The sequence below is a fragment of the Tenrec ecaudatus genome, chromosome 1 (assembly GCF_050624435.1).
Source record: "Tenrec ecaudatus isolate mTenEca1 chromosome 1, mTenEca1.hap1, whole genome shotgun sequence".
Taxonomy (NCBI): Eukaryota; Metazoa; Chordata; class Mammalia; order Afrosoricida; family Tenrecidae; genus Tenrec; species Tenrec ecaudatus.
Genome location: NC_134530.1, coordinates 142,565,856 through 142,584,051, shown reverse-complemented (window position 1 = coordinate 142,584,051; position 18,196 = coordinate 142,565,856). Strand labels below are relative to the sequence as shown.

Below are 18,196 nucleotides of genomic sequence, written 5' to 3'. Positions count from 1 at the left end.
TTATTTGTTTTATATACTTTTGTACTCTATAGTCAATATTTTGTTAAGGATTTATGCATTGATGTTTATTAGGGATATTTGTCTGTAGTTCTTCATTCTTGTGGAATCCTTTCCCTGTTTTGGTATCAGAGATATACTAGCTTCATAGAAGGAGTTCGGGAGTTTGCCATCTTTTTCTATGTTCTGGAAGAGTTTGTGTAGGATTGGTGTTAATTCTTCCCTAAATGTTTGGTAGAAATCTCCAGGGAAGCCATTGGGTCAAGGGGCTTTTTTGTTGGTAATCCTTGAGAACCTTTTCTGCTTCTTCTATTGCTATGGGTCTGTTGAGATTCTTGACATCCTTTGGATACAGTCTATGGAGGGATTATTTTTCCAAGAATTTCGCCATGTCTTCCAAGTTGTTGAATTCATTGGAGTACAATCCTTCGTAGTACTGTGTAATTATCCTTTTGATTTCATTAAGGTCTGTTGTAATGTCCTTTGTTTCATCCCTTATTCTTGCTATTGAAATTTGTTCCCTCCTTTCTTTGGTTAGGTCTGCCAGTGGTCTGTTGATTCTGTTTATCCTTTCAAAGAACCAACTTTTAGCAGCATTAATTTTTTCCATAGTTTTCTTGTTTTCCATGGATTTTGTTATTTCTTTTCTTTTGCTATTAGTCGGATTGTCCTGCTGCCTCTGCTCTAGTTGTTATAAATTTTGTGCCAGCATACCAATCATGAGTCTCTCTTCCTTTCTCAGGTGTGCATGTATTCCTATGAAACTTCCTCTGATAACTGCTTTTGCTGTGTCCCATAAGTTTTGGTATGTCGTGTTGTCATTCTTGTGGTTTCTAGAAATTTTCTAATTTCCTCTCTGATCTGTGCCAGTACATATTCCTTTTGCAGTAGAGAGTTATTCATCCTCCAATTGTTTTCTTCGCCTTCCTTTTGTTTATTTCCAGCCTTATGGCACAGTGGTCAGAGATAAGAGGCTGCATGATGTCAATGTTCTTACATTTATGTAGATTTACTCTATCACCAGCATGTGGGCTATCTTTGAATATGTGTCTTGCAGACTTGAAAAGAATGTGAATTTTTTTGTATTTGGATGAAAAGCTCGGTAAATATCTATCAAGTCAAATTGTCTAATTGTAGTGTTTAAATCTCTAGGCTTTTTGTTGAGCTTCTTTTCCTGTGTTCTATCTTTCTTAGAGAGTGGTGTATTGAAGTCACCCACTATAATTGTTGAGGCTGTGATTTCTTTTTTCTTCTTTTGGAGTGTTTGGTTGACGTATTCAGCGGGTCTCTCATTCGGGGAATATATGTTAACAATGCTTAGTAGCTCTGTCTACCATTCCCTTGAGCATTATATAGTGTCCCTCCTTATCTGTTTTTATGGTTTGCACTTTGAGGTCAATTTTATCTGAGATTAGGATCCCAATCCCTGCTTTTTTGGAATTCCTGTTTGCTTGGTATGCCTTTCTACAGCCTTTGAGTCTCAGCCTATTTTTGTCTGTAGCCTTGAGATGTGTCTCCTGTAGGCAGCATATTGATGGTTGTGTTTTCTAAGCCAGTTTGCTAGCATCAGTCTTTTTAATACCTGAGTTCAGGCCATTGATATTCAGGGTTGCTATCTCCATCTGTGGTCTCTGTGATGTCATCGTATACCTTTTGTGTTGGGTGTTTTTCTACCTTCCCTTCTTATTAGTGTGTTGTGCATGTGTGTGTATCATTCTTGACTTCTTTCCATCCTTAAGCCAATGCTATCTTGGGGTTTGTTTTCTCTTTGTTGCCCTCTGGTTGAGGTTGTTCTATGTGGTGGTCTCTTATTTATGCTTGATGTGTGTTGCTCTTCTACCCATAAAGGGTCTGCAAGGATCTTTAGTAGGGCTGGGCTTCTTCTAACGTATTCTTTGAGTTTTTCCTTGTCTGGGAAGACTCCTACTTCTCCATCTATCTTGATCGATAATTTGGCTGGGTAGAGTATTCTTGGGTTTGCATTGTTTTCCTTCAGTTTTTTGAATATGTTACTCCACTCTCTCTTCTTCATCGTTTCTGCTGATAGATCTGAGCATATTCTTATTTAAGAGCCTTTATATGTGACTGATTGCTTTTCCCTAGCTGCTCTCGTGATTTTCTCGTTTTACTCAATTTGGATATGTTCCTTGATGACTTCTTCTTTTGATTCAGTCTATCTGGTGTTCTTTCAGCCTCCTGAATGGTTGCCTGATTTTCATTCATTAAGCTGGGGAAGTTTTCCTCCAAGAATTCTCTCAATCTTTTTCCAGATGAATTCTTTGTTGTGTCTTCCTCCGGTAGGCCAGTAATTCTAATGTTATTCCTCTTCATAGTATCAGACATAGCTCTTAGGTTTTCTTCAGCTTCTTTGATGATCTTGTTAGATTTTTGTTTGTGTTTATTAAAGTCTGCTTGACTGTTCTCCAAGTCACTGGTCTGGTTCTCTGCTTCCACCAGTCAATTCTTAAGGTCCGTGTTTTTGCCACTGGTTTTTGTTATCTCGTCCCCAAGCTCTTGTATTTCCCTTTGGCGTATGGACTTTATCTCGTCTGCCATTTCATCCTTTTTCTGTATTGTTTCCCTCATATCCTGTATGACTCCAAGCAGCATTCTGAAAATTTCTTTCTGTAGCAGTTCAATGTCTGCTTGTTCTATTTATGTCATTATGTTTAGGACATCTTCTGCCATTGCCATTGCCTTTTGTTTCTCCTGTTTTGCGTTAAGGTCATTGGGGGCTAATGGCTGTTTGCATTGGGTTGTTTTAGAGGAGCCAGGTGCCATTTTCCAGGGAGTCGAAGAGCACTGGGTCTGTCTGGGAGAATTGTAGGAATGTTTCTTTGAACTGCCTAAAGCTAATTTCACTACCATTTTATCCTCCTGTGACTTCCCTCTCAGGGGAGTGTCCCAGAAGGCTGGTGGGTTGCCTGCTTTGGTGTTGTGGAGGTTGGGCAGAGGTTCCTGCAGCAGTTTGGAATATTGATGAGTGTTGTCTAAGCTGCCTTAGGCCTTGTGAGGCACTAAGGTAGGTGGGAGGAAGTTTCCTTAGTCACATGGGACACCAGAGGAAAAATAAGAGCTCCCCCAGGCACACAGGCAGGAATTCCCCAGTAAGAAGTTGGGTGGAGTATCCAAGGAGGTTGGCAGGGCTTTCCTCAGCCTCTGGCTAGTTTCACAGGGTAGAACTCACCTAGGTAGGTGTGGGGCATGCATAAATGTTCTAGGCTAAGGGGAGTGGTCTGGAGGTTGGTAGTGGAGTGTGAGATAACAGGAAAGAGACAAAGAGGAGGAAAAAAGGAAGTAAGCATGCTGAAACTTTGCCAATAGAGAGCAGAGAGGGAAACAAAAGTAACAATGTAGCCGATCCTCAATCCCATCCCGTGGAGCTGCAAGGGTTTAATCCCTGCCCCAATGCTGCAATAAACTGTGGCTGAGTTGAGATTAAGCCCCCAGGCTGGCTCCAAATGGTCCTGGCTCCAGCAGAGACAGTGGGGGGGCCTAAGGTCGAACTCTAGCTGGCCTCCACAGTGGTAAGCCAAAAGCTCCCATGCCCTCAATACCCTGTGGGTCTCTGCCTACTTATCTTTATGATGCTCCTTCTGCAATCTAGCAGTGTTGAATTTCCCTTTAAGCAACTCTCCTGGTCTGATTTCGCGGAGTCCCTCTGGTATGTGTTACTCAGTCACCATCTTCCTGGAGTTCCCATTTTTGTAATATACAATTTAACCCAAGATCTGGACATGTTTTGCAGTCCTTTGCTGATTTTCATGATAAATATCCACCTTGTGGGAGAATGTGACGTTTGGCCTATAATTTGTACTTTACTGTTTTAAGAATGCAGCCAATGTACTTGAAGTATGAGTGTAAATAATTTAGCACCTTAGTCCATATGGTTGCAGTTACGTGTTGGGTTCTTACTCACAAAGTCAGCAGTTCAAAAACGTTCACTGCTCCATGGGAGAAAGATGAGGCTTTCCATTCTGGGAAGAGTTACAGTCTCAGAAATCCAGAGGGGAAGTTCGGACTTTGTCCTGTAGGTCACTATTCAACTTGATGTCATTGGGTTTCGGTTTGTTTTTTTTTAGTGAGTTTAGTCTGTGTTGGAAATAACAATCTCTTTTATCTGTTTTTCTTTTTTTGCAGAAAATTTTTAACGCTGGAGATGTCAACAAAGATGGGATGCTGGATTTTGAAGAATTTATGAAATATCTTAAAGACCACGAGAAACAAATGAAACTCGCATTTACGAGTCTGGACAAAAATAATGATGGTGTGTGTTTTTCTTATCTCTATCCCCAGCTACAAAGAAGCAGTTTGAGGGCCTCCAAGAGTCTCAGATGATACTTATTTAATCAATCTTTGCTTAGATATTAAGGCTTACTTTTGATAATACCTATTCTTCTTAGTAATGTGATTTTTATATAGAAGTCATATTTTTTAGTGAAGAAAATTTATAGATGGCTTTGCCTGCCAAATTAAAAGGTTCAGGTGGGTTATAATGAGCATGATTTTCCAAATGAACTTCAAATCATTTCGATGGAAATTATCTCTAAACTAGGATGATACACTCTTCCATTTTGAATATGATTCTGTTCCACTTCATTCTTCAAAACACAATGGCAAGTTAATTGACATTAAACAATTTTTTCATGCCTACAAAGGATTTGTTTTTGAAAAGGGCCCGAACTAAAGGTGGCTTAACCTTCACCCCCCACCCCCCAATCACCAGGTCTTTCTCCCATGAAGCCCAAAAGAAAAAAAAAAGCTACAGATGGGGATTTTTAATAAAATATTAACCACTAAATATTAGATTAACTTGAAACTTTGTATTAAAAATAATTATTTTTTCCTTTCCCTGGATGAGAAGTGGTTACGGGTTAGGCCGCCCTCTGAAAGATTTGCAATTTCAAACAACCAGCTATTCGTCAGGAGAAAGATGGGGCTTTCTACTGCCATAAATAGTTACTCTCAGAAACCCAAAGAGCAGTTTTTACACTGTCCGATAGGGTAACTATGAAGTCAACATGATGGGGACGGTGATTGAGTCTGTGTTCTTTGGACAAGAGAGATTTATTTCTGCCTAAATAAAAGCATGAATACTATATATTCTAAAATTCAAAATAGCATCTTTCAGATTATTTTATACTTAATGCTAAAAAATAAAATCACTGCCACTGAGTTGCTTACAGATCATAGCAAGCTTATAGGACAGGGTAGATCGACCCTGTGGATTTCCAAGTACATAACTGCTTATAGGAGTAGAATATCTCATCTTTTTGTGTGGAGTAGTTGGTGGTTTTGAACTGCTTACCTTGTGGTTAGTAGCTCAATGTTTAGCCACTATGCCACCAGGCTTCCTCTACACTAGATAGTCTTTTAAGGAGAATTATTTTAAAGAAGATACTCTCTATCATTATGTATATATACATACATATGTACATGCCTGTATTTAGACCTCTATAAATGTCTTTTGCCTCCTCTTTCCTTTTACTTTCCTCTTGTCCCACTATCATGTTCAGCCTTCATTTGGGTTTCAGTAATTCCTTGAGGTTACATTGCCTTTGATTAAGCCCCACCAGGCATCCTATGCCCTTCTCTCCATTGATTTTTAGTTCACTAGGTAATAGATCTATGTAAATATATTTATATGTTAAGTATTAAGGTAGCAGGCAGACTTTGGGTCTCAACTCAAGTATTCCCCCAATGTAAGAACACTTTGTTCTAATAATCCGGCATTCTGTGATGATCACCTTTCTGACATGATCGCTGAAGACAAAATCGATGCATAAGCAAATGTGGTGAAGAAAGCTGATGGTGGCCAGCTATTAAAAGATATAGCATCTGAAATCTTAAAGGATTGAAGATAAACAAGTGGCTATCTAGTTGGGAAGCAAAAAAGCCCTCATGGAAGAAGCACACCAGTCTGTGTGATCATGAGGTGTCAATGGGATCAGGTATCAGGAATCAAAGACACAGAAGAAAACTCATATTAATGTGAATGGGGGGGGGGGCGCGGAGTGGAGACCCAAAGCCAATCTGTAGACAATTGGACATCCCCATTACAGAAGGGTCACAAGGAAGAGACGAGTCAGTCAGGGTGCCGTTTAGCACCAATGAAACATATAACTTTCCTCTAGTTCTTTAATGCTTCCTTCCCCTCACTATCATGACCTCTATTCTGCCTTACAAATCGGATTAGACCAAAGTTTGTACACAGCTACAGATAAGAGCTGGAAACACAGGGAATCTGGGACAGATAAACCCTTCAGGATCAATAATGAGAATAGTGATACCAGGAGGGTAAGGGGAAGGTGGGGGAGGAAGGGACCATTGATCCCAATGACCTACCTATAACCTCTTCCTAGGGGGATGGACAACTGAAAAGTGGGTGAAGGGAGACAGAGGTTGGTGTAAGATATGTGGGGGTATTACACATTTTTAAATTATCAAGGGTTCATGAGGGAGGGAGAGAGGGAGGGAGGGAGGGAAGGAGGGAGGGGAAAGGGGGAAAATGAGCTGATACCAAGGGCTCAAGTAGAAAGAAAATGCTTTGAAAATGATGATAGCAACATATGTACAAATGTGTTTGACACAATGAATGTATTTATGGATTGTGATAAGAGCTGTAAGAACCCCCAATAAAATGATTTAAAAAAAAGAATGAATAGCTTGTGATAAAATTATAAATGAAAGAAAAGGTTTATCATGATGTTGTAATATATAGGGGACAGAAGTGGGCCCGTCCTATATAAAGGAGTAAGGTACTAGCAATATTCTATTGCTTAGCTAGTGGGTGCTATAGTAGTTGAATTTATAAGTTTTTACTAGATTGTACATTTTTACCTTATGTTCTATATTTCTATTATGCACTTTAAATGTTTTAAAAATAACACCCACATCAATTTAAGTAAAACAAGAAAACTATAAAGAAGAAGATATTCTTTGGTTCTAAAAATGACATCAAAGCATCTGAATATGTACATTCTAGTTGGGATTAATATCTCCCCCTCCTGCCCCCCCCCACCCTCCTTAGATTAATAGCCAGCAGTCAGAGATCCAGTTGTATAACAAACACACAAAAGGACCTCCTCGGGAGTGTCATGAAGACCTCACCGCCAGGGGAATTCATTTAACTAAATGTAGCCTCTAATCCCACTCTACTTAAAGCGTCACAGCCATGCATTCCACTCACAGACATCGTAATTAAGACACAAGTTAAACAAAGTGAGAGGAAATTTGATTCTATCAGGAATCAGCAACCAGCAGCCTTTTCCTATAAAAGGCTAGATAGTCAATATTTTAACTTCATTGGCCATGCTTTTGCTGTTGCAATACTCATCTCCCCAGTTGTAGTTACAAATAGTGATTTCAAAATGTGCAAAGGAATGGACATGGCTGTGTTCCAATAAAACTTTATTTACAAAAGCAGGCAGTGGGTCTGTTTTGGCTCCAAGATGGTATTTCCTGGCGTCTGGTTTCTATTGACTATGAACTGTAGCTGGAATCAAAGCAAGTTTCTTTAAACAAACAACCAAATCCTTTGCCTGACTTTGGCGATCTTTCCATGATCCCTCAGGCTGGGGGAGCTGAGTTTGTGGTGGAAATTAGTGCTTTGGGACCCTTGTCTTTGGTAAGCTTTCTATTGTTGCCACAGTTAGGTGCCACTGAGTCCATTTCTGCTCATGGTGACCTCCTGCGTTGCAGAGTAGAACGGTGCCATCAGGTTTTCTCGGCTGGAGTCTCGACAAGAGCAGAGCACCAAGCTTTCTCCTGTGAAGCCACTCATAGCTCCGAAGCACCCGCTTCTTGGCTAGCAGTTGAACACTTTTAACCCGAGTGTCATCGGGGCTCCTCGTTGTTGTTGTAGTGAGTTGCCTTCGAGTAGGTTCTGACTCAGAGCAACTGCATGCCCAATGGAAGGAAACACTGCCATCCTCACAACTGTTCTGATGTTTAAGTAGCCAATGCAGCCACACTGTCTGTCCATCTGAGAGAAGGCCTTCCTCTTTTTTGTTTCTCCTCGACTTTACCAAGCATGATGTCCTTCTCCAGAGACTGGTCTCTCCTGACAATAAGCTCAAAGTATGTAAGGTGAAGTCTTGCCGTCCTGGCCTCTAAGGAACATTCTGGCTGTACTTGCATCTACAAGTCATCTTGCCCTGGGTTGCCATATGAGGCCTTTGAGAACACTGTGACTTGGGTCAGGTGCACTGCAGTCTTCCTATTACACGTCCCCAACTCTAACCTCAGCTTCAGTCTCCTTGCAAGAGCTAGTGCTTAGAAACAATTTTTTTTTTTTTGCTTCCACACAGCCTACGCCACCCCTCCCTTGGCACTGTACGATTTGTCTTTATAGAGTTAGGGTGGACAGGGACTAGGAAACAGGGCCACTTCAGGACCATCTGCCACATAGTTTGTCAGTCTTCCCCGGCAAAACTTGTGTGCACATTTGCATCTATTTCAGAAAACTCCAAATGAACAAGAAAAAATAAATAAAGGATGCATTTTAGTGAAAAAATATATTAGATATAACCAACATCCTCTTAATTTATCTTCTTTATGTATTTTAACACAATTCCCCATTATGGGCTCATGTTTTTATTGATCCACTTTCCTTAAAGCAACGCATGCGTGTCTTGAGTGCCATTGTGAAGGAGCATGTTTAGAGTTGCGTTTCCAGAATGTCCTGGTTAACAGATGGGCACCTCCCACTTGGTTCACATTCTCACGCGTCTCCTTCCCTTTCCTGAGAAAGAGTCTCTCCAAATCCTGATATTTCTTCAAGCTCCGTCTTTTAAATGAAGACTTTCCTTGCACTCAAACCTCGCAATGGATTTTCGTTTCCTGGAGAGCTTTGCCGTGAGTACAGGTTTGACACAAACCCTCTCACCTTGTCTCATGCAGGTCAGTCTTAGAATCCCCATAATCTATGAGCGACTGAAGGGAAATGCAGTGATTACTTGCAGATGCATTCTTATAGTTCCTCTCTCTCTTTGACCTCCGGTTCTTTCTGTCTGCCTGTAAGGGTGTCCGGTCTCCTTTATCCTCTTCCACAGCCCTTCTGTCGTAGGTCTCATTGCCAGGTTTCTCAGATGAATTGTCCAGACTTTTCAGCTCCATGTCCTCATTTGTTACTTCTCTTAACCCATTGCAATATGACTTTATGAAATATGTCTTAATACATGAAAATGCCTAGTTAATATTTATTAAAATGTATACATGTGTATTTTTGGAAATGAATAGACCCTAGTTTAATTGAAGTTCCCACAGAGTCAAAGGGTCTTGATTGGAATCTTAGTTCTGCTGGCCCTTGACCATGTGACTTGGCAAGGCCAACTCAAAATCTCTCACTTTTTCCCTCAAAAGGTGATGTCATTATTTACCTACATGGCTATTGTAAATTATTAAGGGAATAATGTCTGTGTCTGTCCTTGATTAATGTGTGGTTTAACTGCTGAGTACCAATGTTGAAGTATGTGCCTAAACAAATCCATAGCTCACTTAATTACATAATTTTGCCTTCATCAGTTCATCACTTTTCTCTTATACAATGTGGGAGTTAAAATCCCTGGATTTCAGGTCCTTATCAATTCTGAGTCTGAGTTCATGCTTCTCATCTTTTTAAAGGGAACATTGATGCTTTAGAAATTGTCCAGAGTCTCCAGACACTGGGTGTAACTATTTCTGAAAAACAAGCAGAGCTGATTCTTCAAAGGTAAGCTCTTCATCGTACGGACAGTTGTCTTGATTCGGGTTGTCATGTCTTGCATTTGAGATTTCTGTTGGTAACTGTGGCTTCAAAACAGCTCCCTCCCTCTCACTGTTCCTCACTGTGTCCATCCACCATCTTTCCTTTTGTGTCCTCTCCATCTCCTATGTGCACATGCATCAAGTGTGCTGTTGTTGCCGAGTGTCTTTGAGTTGATTATGGCTCACCGTGACCTTACAGAACAGAGCTTCTCTGCACAGTTTCCTCGGCTGTACTCTTTATGGAAGGAGATCTGGGGGCACAGTGGGTTGACTAGAGAAACAAATCCAGGGACACTCATATATGTATAAGAAAGAACTTTATATCAAAGAGTAATTGTATATTAAGAAAACATCCCAACCCAGTCCAGATCAAGTCCATGTCTGACAGTAGCCCATATGTCTGATAGCAGTCTATAAATTCCTCTTCAGGCTCACACAATAGATGCAGTGATGCAGGGAGATCACAGGTCAATGGTGGATCCAGTGGCAGTGGAAGGATCTCAGCCCTGGCGTGGGTCTCCACATGGCTCCTCCAGCTCCAGGGCTTTAGCTGTCATCCAGGTGGCTCCATATGACTTGTCAACAGGAATGTGAAGCAGAGAGAGAATGTCCCGCCTCTAGGAAGGAAGAGAGGAAAAAAAATTTCCCAGAATCCTCATTAGAAGGCCATGCCTACAAAGAGGCATCAATCAGTCTGTGACCTGATTGATAGGCTGGACTCCACCCCTATAACCTATTTAATGAGTTGACATGAAATTAGATAAGTACTATAGTGGGTTATATATTGAGCTGCTAACCACCAGGTCAGTAATTCCAATCCATCAGCCAAAGTAGTGTGAATCCAAGAGTGCTCCTGAGGGGGCAAAGATAAGACTTTCTGCTCCCATAAAGATTTTTAGCCTTCTACACTGTTCAGACTCAGTTCGGAGGAAGTAGCCACTGAAACCCATTAGAAAAGCTTGGAAACATTATTAGATACTGAAGGAATAATAGACAGAAGCGACAATGTGAGAGATAGTGCTGGAACATGATCTCTAAGGTCAGAAGTCCTTCAAAACATGGCCGAGGAAGATCTGTCTTCTTAAAAACAATGAAGAGGAATGGCATTGCGCTCGTTGTCAAAACGAACATTTCAAGCTATATCTTCAAGTACAGTGCTGTCTGTGATGGGATTATACCTATCCTCATTCAAGGAAATCCAATCAATAAACTATTATTAAAATTTATGCACCAACCTCTAAAGCTAATGGTGAAGAAATTAAAGAACTCTACCAGAATCTTTGGTCTGAAATTGATCAAACCTGCAATCAAGATGCACTGATAATTATTGGTGATTGAAATGTAAAAATTAGAAACAAAGAAGAAGGATCAGTATTTGCAAAATATGATCTTGGTGACAGAAACTGAGCTTGAGATCACGTGATAGAATTTTGCATGACTGACAACTTGTTCATAGCAAAAGTTTGTTCATAGCAAAGTTTTTCAACAACAGAAAAAGTAGCTATACACATGGACATTTTGAGTTAGAATTTCAAAAAAATCAAATTCGTTATCTGTGGAAACCAGGCCAGGGGTTGGCTGTGGAACAGACCACCAATTGCTCACATATAATTTCAGGTTGAAACTGAAATAAATTTAAATAAGCGCACAAGAATGAAAATATGACCTTGAATATCCCCCACCTGAATTTTGAGAGCATCTCAATAACAAATCCGATGCATTGAGCAGGAATGGCAGAAGACCTGATGAGCTGTGGGATGACATCATGAACATGTCGAAGACCGAACCCCAAATTTCAAAGAGCAGCTTGAGAAGAAAAAGTAAAATATTATAATGGAATGTCCAAAATGTAGAGTTAGAAAACCAAAAAGTAAGAAAACACTTAGAAAATCTTAAACTTAAAAAACAAAAAACAAAATCAAACCTGAAGTAAAACATTTAAGCCCTGAGTTGCAGTATTGACATTTTCTATAAGCAAAATATTGAATGCTGCAGGAAGCATCAAAAGACCATGGAAATAACATGCGGATTCACTGTACCAAAAAGAACTAATAGATATTCCACCATTTCAGGAGGTAGAATTTGAGCAAGAACCAATGGTGCCGGAGGAAGAAGTTCAAGGAGGGGCTAAATGCATTAGCCAAAAATCAAGCTGCCGGAACTGATGGAACACCAACTGAAATGTTTCAACAAGCTGATGAAGCACAGGACGCACTCACACATGCCAGGGAATTTGGAAGACAGATACTTGGCAAACTGTCCGGAAGAGATCCATATTTGTGCCAATTTCAAAGAAAGGTGACCCAACTGAACGATATCATTGAACTCACATACCAGAACATTTTTGCTGAAGATCATCCAACAAAGGCTGCAGCAGTACATTGACAGGGAGCTGCCAGAGGTTCAGAGCAGATTCAGAAGAGGACGTGGAACAAGGGATATCATTGCTGATGTCACATGGATCTTGGCTGAAAGCAGAGAGTATCAGAAGAATATTTACTTGTGGCTTAATAGACTCTGGATCACCTTGAGAAGAATGGGAATTCTGAACGCTTCATTGTGCTCATGCAGAACTTACACATGAATCAAGGGGCAGTTACGCAAACAGAACAAGGGTATGCTGGTTGGTTTAACACAAGTCATGCTGAAAAAAAAAAGGAATGCGAAGCAAATAATCAGAGAAGGTGGCTTATCTGAAGAGGACTGCAGTGGCAGGACTGGAGGAAGGCACAGATGACACAAGCTTGCTGACAGCGAGGAGAACTTGCAGCACTTGCTGATGAAGATCAAGGATCGCAGCCTTTTGTATAGATTGCAACTCAATACAAAGAACAGTAAAGTCCTCCCAACTATATCAGTCGGTAACATCGTGATAAAAGCAGAAAAGGTTGAAGTCGTCAAGAATTTTGTCTTATTTGGATGCGCAATCAATGCTCTTGGAAGCAGCAGGCAAGAGAGCAAAGAAAACATTGCACATGTAAATCTGCTGCACAAAACCTCTTTAATGTGTTGAAAAACAAGGGTATTGCCTGACCCCAGGCATGATATTTCAATTGCCTCATATGCATGTGAAAGTTGAGCAGTGAATAAGCAAGACCAGAGGACTTGATGCACTTGGATGAAGGCGCTGGAGAGGAATGTTGAAAGGACCACGGACTGCCAGAAGAGTAAACAGATCTGCCTTGGAAGAAGTACAACCAGAATGTTCCTCAGATGCAAGGATGGCGAGTCATGTGTTTCGCACATACTGTCAGGAGAGATCAGTCCCTGGAGAAGGCATCCTGCGTGGTCGAGTAGAGGGGCAGCCAAAAGGAGGCAGGCCCAGACAAGATGGATTGACACAGAGGCTCCAACGATGGGCGCCAACATAAGAACCAGTGTGAGGATGGCCCAGGACCAGGCAGGATTTTTAATTCTGTTGTGCACAGGGCACTGTGGATGGGAACTGACTGGGTGGCACCTAACTACAACAACTCTACTCTATAGGGTCTCCGAGTTGAAATGTGTTTTAATGGCAGCAGGTTTGTTTTATTGGTTTAATCTTTACAGGGGCATATTGCTAGGTCTTTTTTCCTGCAGAGCTGCTGGGTGGGTTTGAACTGTTGACCTTCATTCTCTGCTGAGTACTTAACCATTGATGCCACCAGGACTCTTTCATTAAAGTGTAGGAATGTGAAATGCATGTTGAGATAGGATGCTGTCTTGCAGGGCTATAAGGAGGGGTGGGATGGCAATAGGCATTCAATTGGTTTGTTGGTGAGGAGTTAAGAGTTTGGCATTGCCCTTTCCTCCTCACTTGCTTTTGAATGGGACAGCAGACGCATTGTTTCAGGATAAGGAGTCTGGTAGATTCATCACATTATTTCACCTGCTTGCCTGACTAGCTAGGAGGGCAATTCCAGAGCTCTCAGGCTAACAGATAAATAATTTGCAGTTCATTGTCCTGGGCAATCCATTAATGTATATTAAGTGAAGCAGACCTTTCTAAATGTATGGTTGCATTACACTTTTCTTTTACCAGATACAGCAATCGCCTCTGAAGTTCAGGTGCCTTCAAACAATTCTTTTGCTAAAAGACTACAGGGACCAATTTTTATGAAAATAAAACAAAAAATGTGGCCACTTATATTAGTATTCTTGTGAATGCTCTCTTCCAAAAGCTTTAATGGCTGATTTATCTCTTTTTGTATCTGTTACAGGAAGCCCCAGTAGGGTAGTGGTGAACGCACTCAACTGCTAACTCTAGGCTGAGGCAGTCTGCTTCTGTAAAGCTTTACAGCCCTAGAAACCTTCTCTGTGCTGGAAGGTCGCTATGAGTTGGGATTGACTCTTGGCAGTGGGTTAGGGTTTTGGATTGGTATATCTGTTCCAGTAGCATTTGTCTCTTTTCTAACTGTATAGAATTTCTTTCGTAAGCCGGCGCTCAGAAGGAGGGCCTGAAGTGTCAAGGTCAGCCTTGAGCAACTTGCATTAGCACTGGATGAGAAAGGGTTTTCTGAGGAAATGAACGGCTGAAAAGTGAAAGGAGATAAATGCATTCCGACAGTGGGATGTGGAACACGTAATATTCTGTTTGTGTAGTCATGATCTTTCTATAAAGTGTGAAGGCTTCTGTGCCATTCTAAAGCCATAAATCATATTCCAATATAACTTCAGACAAAAAGCAAATCCCAAGCTGAAATGTAGTGATATACCATGCAATAGAAGTTTGAAAGTGGCTACACACACACACACACACACACACACACACACACACACACACATTTTATGATACTTGTATTGTGATATAATTCTCAAACCCTAAAATTTAATCTCTTAAAATGTATAGTTAAGTGGTGTTTGGTATATTTACAAAGTGGTGAAACCAATACCATTATCTAATTTCAGAAAAATTTCAAAACTCAAAAAATAACACCATACTCATTAGTAGTCACTCCTTAATTCCCCCCTGTTATTTGCTAAGTGTCAATCTCTTTCAGTCCTACTATGGACATTTAATAGTAACAAAATTATATCTGGCTTTTGCGATTACCATGATGATTTTAATGTTTATCCATATTGTAGCATCTATCAGTTCTAAATACTTCTTTCTTTCTCTCTGATTAATCTTCCATTTTATATATCTGCTCCAGGGAGCCCTGGTAGTGTGGTGGTTGAGTAGATACAGACACACACAACACAAACACACACAACACACCACACACACATGCAGCTTCTAAAAGTTTGTAGGAGATAGAATGAAAAGAGAATGGACTTTCTATGAATATTTTTACTTCTACCTATACCACATTTTGTCATTTGATAGATGTTTAAGTTGTTTCTACTTTATGACCATTATGAAAAATGCTTGTGTGAACATTCGTGTCCAAGATTTTGTATGAGCAAACATTTTAATTTCTGTTAACTATATACTTAGGAGTACAATTGCTGGGTTATATGGCAACTCTACATTGAACATTTTGAAGAAATTGCCAAGATGTTTTGCAAAGTGGATTCACCATTTTAGAATCCTAACAATCACATTTATGAGAATTCCTAGAAGCAATTGCTGACGAGAACAAGTGGTACTGCCTGGCTTAAAACCAGGAAAGCTCTATGTCAGGTTGTATCTTTTCACTCTACTTACTCAATTTGTATGCTGAGAAAATCACTTGAAAAGCTGAACTATATGAAGAAGAATGTGGGCATCAAGATTGGGGATATGCAGATGACGGAACCTTGCTTGCTGAAAGCGAGGAGGACTTGAATCACTTTCTAATGAAGATCAAGGCGTGTAGCCTCCAGTATGGATTACACTTCAACTCAAGGAAAACATTAACTCTCGTACCTGAATCCATATGCAACGTTATGATGAATGGAGAAAAGATGGAAGCTGTCAAGGATTTCATTTCACTTGGATGCACAATGGAAATAACAATTAAGAACTCAAACAACAAATCACATTGGGCAAATCTGCTGCAAATACCTCTTTAACATGTCAAAAAGCAAAGGTGTCACCAAGGTGAACCTGAGTCTAATGTTCAATGGTCTAATAAAGCATGTGAAACCTGGACAATGAATAAGGAAAGCCAAAGAACAATCAATGCATTTGGGTTATGGAATTGGTGAAGAATATGAAATCTGATAAACACATGTGGGGTTAATTGAAGGGTAGAAAGATAAATGGCTCAGTGAACCTTGCCTTTCTCGGGTCTTTTGCTTTGTGATGGCCGGACCAGGGTGCAGCTGCCTTAGCCAGTTCCCTGCTTCAGCTGACAAGGCTCACTTCCTGCAAGACATCCCCAAGGGGAAGCCACATGGACCTACTCCAATGCAGCCCTGGGTGCTGGAGCAGTCGTTTGGAGACCCCTGCCAGCGCTGAGATGTTTACACATTCACTGACTCAGCTTTCCTCTTGCAGTGGGTGTCATAGTGTGTGTTTTGTGAGATGGAGGAGGACTTTGTGGATTGGTGTCTGACATATGGGTTAATGTTGGACTTGTGGGCTTGGGCAGCACTGGGTTGGGAAGTTTTCTTAATGTACACTTAACCTTTATATGAAACTCTCTCTTATACGTATGAGTTTCTGTGGATTTTTTTTCTCTAATGTACCCAGACTAAAACAATCTGATTGCTGGAAGTCCAATATGAATTAATCTGGAAGAAGTACAGGGGAATGTTCCTTAGTAACGAGTATGGTGAGACTTCTCACATGAGACATGTGATCAGGAGGGACTCTACCCTGGAGAAAGACGGATGCTTGGTAAAGTAGAACATCAGCAAACAAGAGGGAGACCCCCAGCATGACGGAGTGACACAGGGCTTGTACAATGGTCTCCCACATAATAACAGTTCTGACGACTCTGCTGGGCCTGGCAGGGGTGTTGTGACTTGGAACCGTCTCAATTGTACTACAAGACAATAATGTCTCTGTCTTCTTACCAATACTTGTGATTGTTTATTTTTCTGATGGAAACCATCTTAATGGGTATGAAGAATCCGAATGGCCTAGTGGTTGAGCACTTGGCTACTAACCAAAGAGTCTGAGGTTTGAACCCCATGGCCACTCCCTGGGAGAAGCTCTGCTAGTTTGCTTTCATGAGGATTTGTAGCCTCAGATTTTCAGGGCAGGTCTACTCTGTTTACAGAGTTGCTCTGCGTTGACTGGGAGACAGCTGTTTTGTTGTTTTTATTGACTTGCTTTTGTTTAATGGCTGTGGAGTGCTAGCTCCTTCTGGTTTTGATTTGCATTTTCTTGATGAATAATGAATTGTGTGCTTCTTATGTACTGTTGGGCTTTTATTATTAATAAGAGAGGAATCCTTTAACTGAAATGTCCAAACTCAATCCCCTGCCACTGGGCTGTTTCTGACTCACAGAGCCCTGTGTTGGGTTTCCTTCAAGGAGGAGATAGCCCCATCTTCCCCCTAGAGTGTAGGTGGGTTTGAAACACCAACTTTGTGGTTAACACCTCAATGTAGCCTTAATTCCACCTTTTCAGTAGTAGCTGTGGGTAGGGCCATCCTTCCTAGCCACGTGTACCAGGTAAATCTTTATCTTTTGCTGTCATGTCAAAAGTCATTTCCCGTTTAGGCTTTCATTGTCCTATCTATTCTTTCTCGTTTTCTTTTCTCTAATTATCTCTTCCAACATCTATTAAGGATCTCAACACCTGTTAAACCCTCATTTTCTCTTTAACTTCTAGAAAACTATAATTATTCAAGTAGGCGACTCATGTAGCTTCAGTGTTCCTTGCCTTCTTCAACTCCTAAGATTGTATCTTCCTTTGGCTTCGTCAATTCATCCCACATCCCACCTGTTATATTCATCTCATCATTTGGAGGCACTCTTCCTCTTGGAAATTGAATGGTGTCCCTCAAAAGTATGTGCTGCAAATCCTCACCCCCTGTCTGTGGTTTTGATCTCATTTGGGAATTGGTTTCTTTGTTATGGTAGTAATACAGTTATTAGTGTAGCTTATGATAATACAATGGTATTAGGGTAGAGGATGAAACCAACCTCTCTTTTCAAAATTGATTTTATTGTGCTGTAGTGAACATATTACACAATGCAGTAGTTCAAACTTATTATGGTTTAATCACCACAATCAACTTTGGAACATTTTCTTCTATTTTGCATCCATTGGACATCTAACTAAGACAGTCTTAAAGAACAAAAACTGGGGTTTGCTATCACGATATCAAGTGTTGTTAGTAAGGTGTACTTAAGCCAGTGGTCTTACTACAGAAATTAAGAACATAACCCATGAACCATAAGAGTGGGCACAGTAATAGAGTCATTCATATTTGGAAACGATCACATCTCCAAATGCTTTTAACACTCTTATTGGCATATACTTCACTTATCATATAAATAGTTCAATAATATTAAAAAGAATTTTAATATTTAATCGTCAATACAATCAATTTTAGATCATTTATTTTCTTCCTGGTACTCATTATTCCCCATTTTC

The 18,196-nt window shown here is 40.5% G+C and overlaps 1 protein-coding gene across 3 annotated transcripts in view; it reads left to right on the top strand.

Moving 5' to 3' along the window:
- Positions 1–18,196, top strand: part of LOC142457735 (mitochondrial adenyl nucleotide antiporter SLC25A24-like) — a 63,140-nt gene that overhangs the window by 15,774 nt on the left and 29,170 nt on the right. For all 3 annotated transcript variants that reach the window (XM_075558859.1, XM_075558863.1, XM_075558852.1), the window contains exons 2-3: positions 4,138–4,264; positions 9,622–9,709. In XM_075558859.1, coding sequence (XP_075414974.1) covers positions 4,138–4,264; positions 9,622–9,709 — 215 coding nt within the window. The remainder of the gene's footprint in view (positions 1–4,137; positions 4,265–9,621; positions 9,710–18,196) is intronic.